At 38.4% G+C, this 13,181-nt stretch overlaps 1 protein-coding gene across 3 annotated transcripts; it reads left to right on the plus strand.

The window, feature by feature from the left end:
• Positions 1-5,890: 5,890 nt before the first annotated feature.
• LOC143878221 (uncharacterized protein At4g26485-like) lies at positions 5,891-12,836 on the plus strand. Of its 3 annotated transcripts, none has more exons than XM_077380523.1 (3): positions 5,891-6,344; positions 6,558-6,756; positions 11,821-12,836. In XM_077380523.1, the coding sequence occupies exons 1-3, from the start codon at positions 5,954-5,956 to the stop codon at positions 12,134-12,136; spliced, it is 906 nt and encodes a 301-aa protein (XP_077236638.1). In that variant the 5' UTR covers positions 5,891-5,953; the 3' UTR covers positions 12,137-12,836. The 3 variants fall into 3 exon arrangements, with proteins under 3 accessions (XP_077236638.1, XP_077236640.1, XP_077236639.1); XM_077380525.1 differs by lacking the exon at positions 11,821-12,836 and adding an exon at positions 6,888-7,057; XM_077380524.1 differs by lacking the exons at positions 5,891-6,344; positions 6,558-6,756 and adding exons at positions 9,494-10,071; positions 10,284-10,482.
• Positions 12,837-13,181: the final 345 nt, after the last annotated feature.

A 13,181-nucleotide genomic window follows, 5' to 3' on the forward strand; every position in this document is an offset into this window, starting at 1 on the left:
CCTACTTTCCAATACGGGATTATTCACTTTTGTGAAAGAAGTGAGCAAACTCATTTTCCAAAACTAAAGTGACTTCTTTTTGTAAACAAAAGAACTTCACAAAATACCAACAAAGGCTATTTTGTATTAAAACACCAACACTTCGTTTGTAAGGACAGATGAGGGCGTCCTTGTAGCTGGTTTTTTTAATATAAAAAGTTCTTTAGTTTATCATTCCTCTTGATATAATATAAAAAACAACCATCATTATTTTTGCAATTTACATTTAGATCCAATCAATAAAAAAGAGCTGCCAAAACTTTTCTCCATCGATTATTGACCCTAACACCCAAAAGAGCACGCCAATCTCTCCTTTTTTCCTCCTGCTTTTTCCTCGAATCGTCCGAATGATAAGTGTTTTTTCTAAAGTAATGATACAGTAACAGAGTTTAGTAACCGAGCGTGGAACCCGCAAACAGCCTCTTATTAATTATATGTACATGGATTATCTGAAAAGTTAAAGCATGTTTCCTTTGGACCGTTCTACGATTGATTGCTAGAAAGATCTTCTCATCTAAGTCCTTGTGCACATTTCAATGGAATTAAAGTCTTACTATCCAAATGTAACCCTCTTAGATCTTGATGTCACTTCTCCTATTAAGCAGAGACTCATATTTATAGGTGATATAAGGCTTAATCTCCCTCTCTAACAAACCTTTCTAATTCCCACCTATTCTCCCAGTTACGCGTAAATCCAATACTTGTCACTGATTACACATGGGCCACCCTTAGTCTTTGTGAGTGATTACACTTGACAAATTGATTACAGTTGCTTTAGCCTTTCTCTCTTTTAAAAAATAAAATAAATAAAGTCTAATAATTTTGTCAAGAAATTGACTTGGGCAAGTAAATCACTTTTTAATTAACATGGTAGGCCAAATTTCTGTAGTTAAATAGTGCGATAAACTATCAAGAGAATTGGATAAAAAAAGGGAAGTGATATATCCGCCCCTTTTGATCACTAGGAACAGCCCCTGTCAGCGTTCGTGGTAATCAGGGGCATTGAATGCTTCTGACATATGTACAACAACCCCTCTGTAGTCATTGATACACTGACACAGGGGGTGTTCCTTTTCTCGGTGATCTAAAGGGGCTGATATATCATTTCCCTAAAAAAAAGGCTATTGATGTTGGCACTACAGTATTTTAATAATTGCACAAACTCAGCTTGTCTTTCTTTTATTTGGGTTCTGAGGGTTTTTTGGGAACTGTGATAAATTTTTCTTTTTTTTAAAAAAAATGACAGAAATATATTGATAATTCGTAGGAGAATTACATGAAATGGGGACCAGGAGTCCCTCATGAACTACATCGTATGAGGACCTAGGAGATAACTCGAGGGCCCTAAAGAAAAATCCAAAACTATTCCCCCTTTACCCATCCCCTTTACATTTACCGATCCAAGACATAAACTAAGATTGCAACTCCTTCGACCTTCCTAGAATTTGACCCCGATATCCATAGTGTTGACGCCCCTTCAGAAATTACGACCCCAGAACTGTAATAACTTTTGACAGCACTTTAAATAATAAAAGACAAGATAAGTTAGTGCAATTATCAAAACATCGTAGTGCAAATATTAGCAACCTAAAAAAATTATTAACCTTAATTTTTAAAACAAAATTTGCAACCTAGTCATCTGGTCCTCACTAAACAGAGAAGTAGACTGCTGACAACTTCTATTTAACTACACCCATAAACAATGGCAATTCTAAATCATGCTAATTTGTTTGTCGGGATTTGCTAGGGACCATCCTAGAAGGCATTTCGCAGATGGTCTGTTGCATGAGAGCGCAGCCACATAAGCTCACTTTAGAACAGATTTTGTCTCACTTTACAAACGAATTTGTCTTTATTCATGATGTGGCTGCTCTCTCATGCAACAGACCATCCGCGAAATGCCTTCTCCTATGGTCCTTAGCAAATCTCTCGTTTGTATTCCCTTAACTTATTTACTTAAAAATGTGCTTAAGGCTGCACCAAAATCTTCTGTTATCGTTTTTCAAGAATGCTGCCCAGATGATCTCCAAGGAGGGGGAAATTCACGTTACACACAAATCAAATGGCTTTCCATCTCCAATGGAGATTAGATGAAATGGCTTATCAGAGTGGTCTTGATTTGAAACAGGAAGAGGAGTTTCGACGATCAGATTATCTAGGATACAATAACAAATATGGTATCGGGGGAGACAAAAACTTCGATTGGATTCCAAGCATGACATACAAATTCAAACTCAGATCTTCGATAGCATATTCAAAGCTTCGACTATCAGATTATCTCTGAGGACTATTTATAAGCAAGACTAGGCTTCTTGTTATCAGAAATTTTGGATATATGTGGAGCTTATTCCATCTTGGAAAAAATCCTATTAATATAGACACTCGGTGTATGTAATGGTATTAGATACTCCCTTGTGAAGGTTATTCTTAGTCGTTAGTGTTCAGTAAATGAAACTCTCTTTACGTGTATTAGACTCTTTTTTGTGGCAAAAGTTTTAACTTAATTTACAATATTTTCTAAACTCAAAGGAGCCCTCGGAAAAATGGTCCCCGTTGGCTACAAGTCACCGTAAGTGCACAATGGTGAAGTGCAGCCAATAGGGGCGCTCTTTCGGCCCTTTTCTGAAAGGTTCCCCTAAGTTTAGCATTCCTCATTTTAGAAATAGCAAAATTACTCCTAAGACAGGTAACACTATACGTTTGCCTTTTATCTCTATTCTCGAAGTCAAAATGTTCCTGCTATATTTTAAACTATATTTTAAAAATGGGATTTGCTAGCAACTTTCAGGAAGCCATTTTGTGACCTCAGATGAATAAGACAAAATATGCTCTCAGATGAAACAACCAGCTGTGAGCCTGTGAAATGCATTTATGCAAAAGTCGCTAACAAAACCCTTTAAAAATAGCATAATTATCCATAAGAGGGTAACAGTATATTTTTCATTTATCTATAATTCAAACTTTTTTAGTATTTTTAGAATTGGTTCTTTTATTATTTTTATATTGAAGTTAGAGGGTTGGTAGCGAAATGGGAATCTCGTTTGGCAAAAAAGACGAGGGCGTATCCCTTGACACGTGCACAAGAAGACAAGACAAATAAGGGGCGCAAATCTCCCCAAAAGCCGAAAATCAATTTTGTCAATTCCATCATCTTTATTTTCTTAGGGGCCGTTTGGATACGGGATTTTAGAATCCGAGGTTTCTTCAAAGTTGTAGCTAAGAGACAAGAGAAGAAGCGGATCAGCCGTCGTTTTTGACTCGTTTTTTACTTATCGCCCTTCTTTCCGTCAGCAAGAGAATAGCAGATCCTCCCATATTTCTAGGTTTTTGAAATCTTAGGATGCTGGAGAGATATTTAAAACTTGATTTTCTCACTTACAATCCAAGAAATGTTGCCAGGACAGTGGTAGCAACTTGAACATTAACCATCTTTTACACTGTTTTCAAACTAAAAACCTGTATCCAAACGGCCCTTAAGTGGGAAAGCTGAAAATCAATTTTGTCAATTCCATCATCTTTATTTTCTAAGTGGGATCTTGTTTTAGATTAAGGGATTTGCTAGGCAATTTGCAGAAAGCTATTTCGCTACAGACTTTCGCAGGTGATCGAGTAGAGAGCCACATCTGTTGTATATTAAGTGAATGGGAGGAAATCTACTAAAAGTTGAGTTGTATCAAGTACGACCCACCATTTTACCTGCTGAAGAAATAAGACCAGGAAATGATATTTCCCCCCTGAACGGATAAAATGCCCGGCTTTTGTGAGAATGGATAAATTCACCCCATTTAATGTTTTTCTTTGCCTTTAAAACTCAAAGAATGAGTCAGGGGGAGGAATAACGAGTAGTGGGATTTACTAATTAAAACTCAAACGGTTCCACTATCTCCAACCAAATTCATGTATTGAGGGGAGCTCTCCACCTTTAAACATCTCTTGAATCTAAGGAAGGGATGTTGCTACTGGATGATCCGGAGAAAGTTCTCTGATAGGATGGATCCCACCGCACTCTAACAAATCAGGGCCATCCATTTTACTTCATTATTTGATTAGGTGATCCCACGAACTCAACCCAACCCAAATGCATCGAGTAGTGCCCACAATTTACGTTGTAAGTCTCCGGTCATTACCTCTCATATCTCTCTCATTGTTTTGTGTAGGGCTGCAACAGGGTCAGGTTTTTCGAAAACCCTAGCCCAACCCTGGATCCCATTATCTCGGCCCTGACCCTGAGTCAGGGCCGAAAAACCTCAACGCATTGCCCGCCCTACAGGGCTCAGTGCTGGCCCTGGCCCGCCCTGATTGGGCCGGGCCGGGCCGGCCCCAATTGACCCTAGTGTAAATACCTGTTAAGAGTGTCAAAAATAAAGCAACCACTTATCATATAGAACAAAATGATCAATAAACAGAGAAAGGGAGCAGAATAGGACAATATGAATTCAACAACATGACGGGCAACAGAGACAATTAATAATAATAATCTAAAGAAACATCAATCCAAGATAATAAACATTAGCAAAAAAAACATGCACAAATGGTTCAATTCTATAATAGAAAACTTAGGGTCGGGCCGGGTCAGGGTACTCGAGGCATTAACCTAGAACCCGACCTGACCCGACCCGACCTAAGTCAGGGTCTAAAAAAATGAACCTTGACCCGCCTTCAGGGTTGGAAAATCTAGTCCTGACCCTGTTCGGGCTCAGGGAGGGTCAGGGCTGACAGGGCCAAACTTGCACCCCTAGTTTTGTATTGGTAGGGCACTCATTTTTTTTATAGTTACAAGGTGTACTATTTTCGTTTCGTGTAGTAGAAGTGTAGAACGAAAGGCAGAGAATATAAAAGGCGAAAAGGGTGCGCACTTACATCGCTTGCTACTGCCCAAAAGGCGTCACGCCCTGCCACCTTTATTAAATGCGCATTTTTTCAGTTTGAGACCATGATAGGTGGAGGAACAGATTGACTGTTTTTTTGTCTAAGAAGAAATCGCTTTTGATTTTGTTGCCATTTTTTTTTCCTGGGATTTATATGGGAGAAAAAAATCCAAGGAGATTGGTGGGAAAAAAAGAGTCCTAGAAGTATCCCGGTAAAATAAAAACCCATGTTTGGTTGACCGGCCTATGGTGGGCAACTGTTGGGAAGAACAAAATTCTTCTCAAGCTTATTTTTGGTTACTGGGATTATTTTGGCCCCTGGGAGTATTTTTTTTCCTTCCTCAGGTTTCGTGCGGGGTTATTTTGGTTCCTGGGATTATTTTGGGCCCACCAACCAAACGTGGGTTTCCCGAGGAAATCCCACAAAAGTCCCAACAATAAAAAAAACCCCTTTTTAATTGAAAGTTCAATGTGTTTCTAAAAACCGGATTTTCTCCTAATTTTTTTTTAACAAAAGAGGTCTATTAAAATGTCCATGGTCCCATTGGTCCGAATAAATACTGCCAAGGTATGTATGAAAAAAACTTCACGTGTCAAGGTTGTATTTTTTGTATGTGAGGAGGAATGCTAAATCAAGGGCAATCTTGCTGCATCAGCGCCTTCATTGGATCCACGTCACCAATGTGCACTTGTAGTAGCCCTGAATTCCAAGCTACTACTAGTAAAGGCCGAGCGACTGTTCAAGTTCTCGATGCCCTTAGGAAGAGAGGAAAAATGGTGAGATAGACACAGAACCTTCTTTTTAGGGCAGTGATATCCCCCCCCCCACCCCCCCCCACCCCCCCCCCACACCACACACACAGTTTTCTTCTACTTTTATGATGGCGTGGAAAAGCAACCGTCAACTCCAAAAGCATAAAAGTTAACGATTTCTTTTAAAGGGGGGATAAATACTTAAATAGCCATCGGGGGTGGAGGGATGGGGGAGGAATATCACTCCCCTCTTCATATTCTACCTTTCATTTCAATTTGGGAAAGAAAGCCAAATGGGTCAAGCTTTCTCCGACTTTCTGAGTAACACTACAGAGAGATCTAAGGAAGAAGAAGTAAAAAGAGAGATTTTCGAACCACGACGATGCTATGAAGTGGTAGAGGAGCGTGTAAAGCCAAGCACTTTCGGGGATTTGGCTGACAAAGGATGGCCTAAAAAAGTAGAGAAACAGAAAATAGAGGTGGGAGTGCAAGACACACATTACAACAACTTTCCTGCTTATATTACAAACTCGAGAGTTGAGAAAGAAGAGAAATGGATAAAGTATTACAGCAGTTCACATAGGATTTTGCTTGTAGGAGAGGGAGATTTCTCCTTCTCTGCATGTTTGGCACTTGCATTTGGTTCTGCTAATAACATGGTGTCAACTTCTCTTGATTCTCTAGGTATTTCAATGCATTTTAGTAGCTTTTAGATGAACACCCAAATTACAATTTGGTGTATATCTTTTGTCAAACAACCAATTACTCCAACACTTCCCTTCTTTAATCTTCTATACTTTGACATCTTTCATTTAGCTTTTTCCTATTTGATGCAATCTTCATATTGATTTGTTTTTTCAACTTGATGCACTGAATTTGTTCTCATTTATACTGTAGAATTTCTAAGAAAAAATTATTCGAGAGCCCTGTCCAACATTGACCTATTAAAAAGGAGTGGCTGCAAAGTGATACATGGTGTGGATGCAACTGTTATGGTGGATCATTACTACCTCAAAGGCATGGAATTCGATAGAATTGTTTTTAACTTTCCTCATGCAGGTTTTAATAGAGATGAATCTCGGATTACCCAGATTAAGTAAGTTAAATATCTTATTTAACAATCTTCTTTTCATTGGAAATTGGATCTTAATTGGTAATTTTACTGAAATATATACCTTATATGTACATGGATTATCTGCAAAGTTAAAGAATGTTTCCTTTGGACAGTTGACGATGGATTGCTAGAAAGATCTTCTCATGTAAGTCCTTGTGCACATTTCAATGGAATTCAAGCCTTTCTTTGGTAGATCAGTGACTGTCCAGATGTAACCTCTTAGATCTTGATGTCACTTCTCCTATTAAGCAGAGACTCATATTTATAGGTGCTATAAGGGTTAATCTCGTACTCTAACAAACCTTTTTAATTACCACGCTATTCTCCCAGTTCCACGTGAATCCATTCTTGTCACTGATTACACATGGGCCACCCTTAGTTCTTGTGAGTCATTACACTTGACAAATTGATTACAGTTACTTTTAGTTTTTCTCATTTTGTCAAAAAATTGACTTGGGCAAGTAAAAAAGTTTTTAATTAACCTGGTAGGCCAAATTTCTGTATTTAAATAAATAATGCTATAAACCAGCAAGAGAATTGGATTAAAAGAAGGGTACTGATGTTGGCACTACCATGTTTTGATAATTGCACAAACTCAGCTTGTCTTTCTTTTAATTGGGTTCTGAGAGCTTTTGGGAACTGTAATAACTTTTGTCACCTCTTGAAATAATAAAAGACAAGATAAGTTAGTGCAATTATAAAAAATGGTAGAGCAAATATCCAGCGGCCTAAAAGAATAATAACCTTAATTTTTAGAACAAAATTTGCAACCTAAGCATCTGGTCCTCACTAAACAGAGAAGTAGACTGCTGACAACTTCTATTTAACTACACCCATAAACAGGGGCGGAGGCCGCGGAGCCAGGAATTTACACCTGGGGGCGGACTAATTTACACTTGCCTGAATTGGTCATTGGGTGGCCATGGCCACTAAGATTAAGCCCAAGAAAAATCATTTTTGCGGTGTTGGATGTCATGTAAGATTAAGCCCAAGAGAAATCAACAGTTTAGGTTCTCCTGATGGAATCCTAACTGATGCCTTATAGAGCTAGGTCTAGGATCATCCGATGATAGTGGGACCATCAGCAACAGGCTGGACTTGTGGTCCCACCAAATCAACAGACCCGATCAAGCGCAGTGTTGTGATAAAAAAAATCTTTTTGGGTAGGCAACCAATAAGAAAACCCCTAAAAATAATCATTATAAATAAGGATTTATTTGATTTTAATGATTTTGGGAAGATTGTTTGGAAGGAAAATGCCAAAAATCCAGACGCATGGATGCCGGATCAATGGTCACGTAGATGTCACCTTGTGGGACCCTAAGATTACATCTTGGCCTGGTTCAATGAAAATGATGTTAGCTTGAGATCCTTCATCCGTTTGAAATTTCAAAGTTAAAAACAATTCATCAGTAGATTTGCAAGCCATTGATAGACAGTTGCGATCCTCCAAAATGTGCAATTTTGTGGTGGGTGGGGCCCACTTCAGGATTCTCATAGGATCAACGTGCATGTTCAATCGGCGGAACAAATCATCCAAGTGGGGTCCATGGTTTGATGATCCGGGCCCTCTAGTGGGCTCACCAAGATTGATCATGCTCAAAATACAACACTGTTTATTGAAAGTTGCACCGATTTCAAATGTGACTTCGGAATTCCAAGCTACTACTAGTGTTCTCGATGCCCTTGGGAAGAGAGGAAAAATGGTGAAATAGACATCAGAACCATTGTCTAAAAACTCGTCAACTCGGCCGAGTCGCGCGGAATAGTGATGGCCGCGTTTGGGAGTCACTGACTCGGCGAGTCTAGGCCGAGTCTGGCTCAGTTTGGCTCAATCCAAGATTATCTAGAATAAATGCTCTCTGCTTTGCTTTATACGCATAAGATGTGTAGGAAGAATAGGGTTTTAGTTAAAGACAGGTACGAAGAATAGGTGGGGTACAGCTGGCATGCTTTGTCAGTTTCTCCCCTCCCCTCTCTCACCTGCCATCATTAACCTTCATTAAATATTGGGAAGTAATATATTCACCCCCTCTTCTTTCCTAGTCCAGCCCTCTATAATAGCCAATAGGAGAGCCCTTTCGCCTCTTTTTTGCAAGGGCTTCCTTCAGTTTAGACTTCCTCTATCAATTAACAGATGTCAAAAAGTCATTACAGTTCAAAAAATCTCTCACAAGCCAGTTAAAAAACGAAAAGGCAAGCTAGGTTATTGGAAATATCAAAACCGTCCATTGATTTGAAAGACATATCTTTGGGCCTCCTGACAGTGACACTGGAAAATAACCCCAAACATACAATCATAACCCTATCTATTTTTTCACCCTCATAGAAGTGACATGAGGGTGGCCCGTGGAATCCAAACATACAATCATAGTTCCCTATATATCAAAACCGTCCATTGATTTTTCCACCCTTGTTTCTTCCTTGGGCCAGCTCTCTCTAGTGCATTTATGATTACTCTTTTACACTGCAAGGGGGTGGCCCGTGGAAGAAAAATGGGTGAATGTTATATTCCCTAAATGTATTACTTTTTTTTAGAAAAATATGATTCATATAACTGAAGATTTAGTTTATGATGATAATTTTTTTTGAATGGTAGTTTATGATGATAATTATAAATGCTGTTTCTGAAGATTTAGTTTATGATGATAATTATAAATGCTGTTTCTTTAGTACTTATTTTTTCATTATTTCTATACTTTTTTTTTTGTATTTTTTTCATTTATTTTTTATAAAAATTACGACTCATCTGACTCGGCGGTGTCGACGCATTCTTGACTTGGCGGTATCGACCGCATTCTTGGCGGGTTAAGAATTTTCTTCAGCCGCGTTACTCGGATTTTCTTCGGCCAGGTTCCGCGTAGTATCTGCGTTTTTAAACACTGCACAGAACCTTCATTTTATTCTACCTTTCATTTCAATTTGGAAAAGAAAGCCAAATGGGTCAAGTTTTCTGTGACTTTCTGAGTCACACTACAGAGAGATCTAAAGAAGAAGTAAAAAGCGGTCTATCCGAAGCACGACAATGCTATCAGGTGGTGGAGAAGCGTGTAAAGCCACGCACTTTCGGGGATTTGACTAACAAAGGATGGCGTAAAAAAGTAGAGAAACATTACAACAACTTTCCGGCTTATACTACAGAACCCAAATTTGAGAAAGAAGAGAAATGGATAAAGCATTATAGCAGTTCACATCAGATTTTGCTTGTAGGAGAGGGAGATTTCTCCTTCTCTGCATGTTTGGCACTTGCGTTTGGTTCTGCTATTAACATGGTGTCAACTTCTCTTGATTCTCTAGGTATTTCAATGCATTTTATTAGCTTTTGGATGAACACACAAATTACTATTTGGTGTATATCTTTTGTCAAACAACCAATTACTCCAACACTGACCTTCTTTAATCTTCTATACTTTGACATCTTTCATTTACCTTTTCCTTATTTCATGCAATCTTCATATTGATTTTTTTTAAAACTTGATGCACTGAATTTGTTCTTATTTATATTGTAGAATTTCTAAGAAACAATTATTTGAGAGCCCTGTCTAACATTGACCTATTAAAAAGGAGTGGCTGCAAAGTGATACATGGTGTGGATGCAACTGATATGGTGGATCATTACTACCTCAAAGGCATGAAATTCGATAGAATTGTTTTTAACTTTCCTCATGCAGGTTTTAAAAGAAATGAATCTCGGATTACCCAGATTAAGTAAGTTAATTATCTTATTTAACAATCTTCTTTTCATTGGAAATTGGATCTTAATTGTTAATTTTACTGAAATATATACCTTATATGTACATGGATTATCTGCAAAGTTAAAGCATGTTTCCTTTGGACAGTTGACGATTGATTGCTAGAAAGTTCTCATAATCTAAGTCCTTGTGCATATTTCAATGGAATTCAAGCCTGTCTATGGTAGATCAGTGACTGTCCAGATGTAACCCTCTTAGATCTTGATGTCACTTCTCCTATTAAGCAGAGACCCATATTTATAGGTGATATAAGGGTTAATCTCATACTCTAACAAACCTTTTTAATTACCACGCTATTCTCCCAGTTCCACGTGAATCCAATACTTGTCACTGATTACACACGGGCCACCCTTAGTTCTTGTGAGTCATTACACTTGACAAAATTGATTACAGTTACTTTTAATTTTTCTCTTTTTTTTTGAAAAAAATAAAATAAAGTCTAATAATTTTGTCAAAAAATTGACTTGGGCAAGTTAAAATGTTTTTAATTAACTTGGTAGGTCAAATTTCTGTATTTAAATAATGCTATAAACCAGCAGGAGAATTGGATTAAAAGAAGGGTATTGATGTTGGCACTACCATGTTTTAATAATTGCACAAACTCAGCTTGTCTTTCTTTTAATTGGGTTCTGAGAGCTTTTGGGAACTGTAATAACTTTTCATACCTCTTTAAATAATAAAAGACAAGATAAGTTAGTGCAATTATAAAAAAATGGTAGTGCAAATATCCAGCAGCCAAAAATAATAATAACCTTTTTTAGAACAAAATTTGCAACCTAAGCATCTGGTCCTCGCTAAACAGAGAAGTAGACTGCTGACAACTTCCATTTAACTACACCCATAAACATGGGCGGAGGCCGCGGAGCCAGGAATTTACACCTCTGGGGCCGGACTAATTTACACTCGCCTGAATTGGTCATTGGGGGGGGGGGGAATGGCCACTAAACATGCATGTAGGGTCATAAGCCATAATAGGGATTTCACAATTAGGGGGGGGGGGGAGTGTAGTATGGCCCCCTCATGCTATATGTGCCTCCGCCCCTGCCCATAAACAATAGCAGCTCTAACTCATGCTAATTTGTTTGTAGGGATTTGCTGGGGACCATCCGAGAAGGCATTTCGCGGATGGTCTGCTGCATGAGAGAGCAGCCACATCATGAATAAAGACAACATCTGTTATAAAGTGAGCTTATGTGGCTGCTCTCTCATGCGACAGACAATGCATGCGTTTTGCGATGGTCCTTAGCAAATCCCTTGTTTGTATTCCCTTTACTTACTTAAAATGTGTTTACAGGAGGCACCAAAATCTTCTGCTGCCTTTTTTCAAGAATGCTGCCCAGATGATCACTAAGGAGGGGGAAATTCACGTCCCACACAAATCAAATGGCTTTCATCTCCAATGGAGATTAGATGAAATGGCTTATCAGAGTGGTCTTGATTTGAAACAAGAAGAGGAGTTTCATCTATCACATTATCCAGGATACAATAATAAATATGGTTTCGGGGGAGATAAAAACTTCGATTGGATTCCAAGCAAGACATACAAATTCAAACTCAGATCTTCGCCTGTTTGGTTGCAAAAAGTTGGGAAGACGGCTGAGCATTTCTAGGAATATGAAATACCAAATGTTGTTTGGTTGTCATTTTTTAGCTCAAATCCCATTGGACTTCTAGACATGGAAGAGACATAATTATTAGCTTTTTGCTTAGGTGGCGCCTATGTGGCGGGATTGTCCCCTCCCCTACTTTTCCAATGCCAAACCTTGTTTTTGGTAAATTTTAGAGGGGAGAAGAGTAAAATATGATATACATGTTATTCATGAGCAACCTGAAATTCAGTATGGTTATTCAGGACTTCTCAGGAGAAATCCACCACCTTACATTTCCATAACTATGCCAGACCCCATGCGAAGATATGATACTTAAGGTACAATTACAATCGACAATTATGAAAGAAGTTGGTCTGGTTACATAGAACGTCTTCAGCATGAGAGCATTTTGAGATCAGCCAGGCGTAGGAGGCTGTCGCTTGGTCGTAATTGATGGCTTAGAGGCAAGTTTTCTTGTTTTCCTTGGTACAAAAAAAATAGCATTTTGTTGAGGTTCTATAGTTAGCTATGAATGAAGTCAATATGTAGACCGTTTTGGTACTTCAGGGGGTTTTGATCACCTTAAAAGGGGAGCATGCATATGATGCTGGGGGAGTGAAAATATCATCTCCCTATTGTTAAATAGGCTTATTTCAGAGTAAGTGGGTGTTTCTAACATTTTTTTTCTTGTGAAGCCCTTAATTTCTGTGTAAGTGGGTGTTTCAAATGAAGCCCTTAATTTCTTTTTGCTAAGATAGCTACATATTTTGAATCACATGATCGTCATTTTTCAGCAATATATTCCAATCAAATTTACTTTCTCTAGACTAATGCAGTCCAATTTTTATTAACTCTGGTGAGTCAAAAGAGTTAAAGTCAGGACTCGAGCCCAAAACTCGGCCAGGGTAAAAGGGTGTCAACTAGAGCAAGTTGATGATTGACGAGCGAGTTAGTGATGAATTAGATGAACATTCAAACAATTTTGTCAAAAGTAACGGTGCTGAGGTTAGACCCTGTTGTCATCTTTAATAATCTGAAAACACCATTTCTTTAAAAATGTAGGCTA

Source organism: Tasmannia lanceolata, unplaced genomic scaffold (genome assembly GCF_043159265.1).
Source record: "Tasmannia lanceolata isolate RefF3 unplaced genomic scaffold, GAP_Taslan_0.1 ptg000006l, whole genome shotgun sequence".
Classification (NCBI taxonomy): domain Eukaryota; kingdom Viridiplantae; phylum Streptophyta; class Magnoliopsida; order Canellales; family Winteraceae; genus Tasmannia; species Tasmannia lanceolata.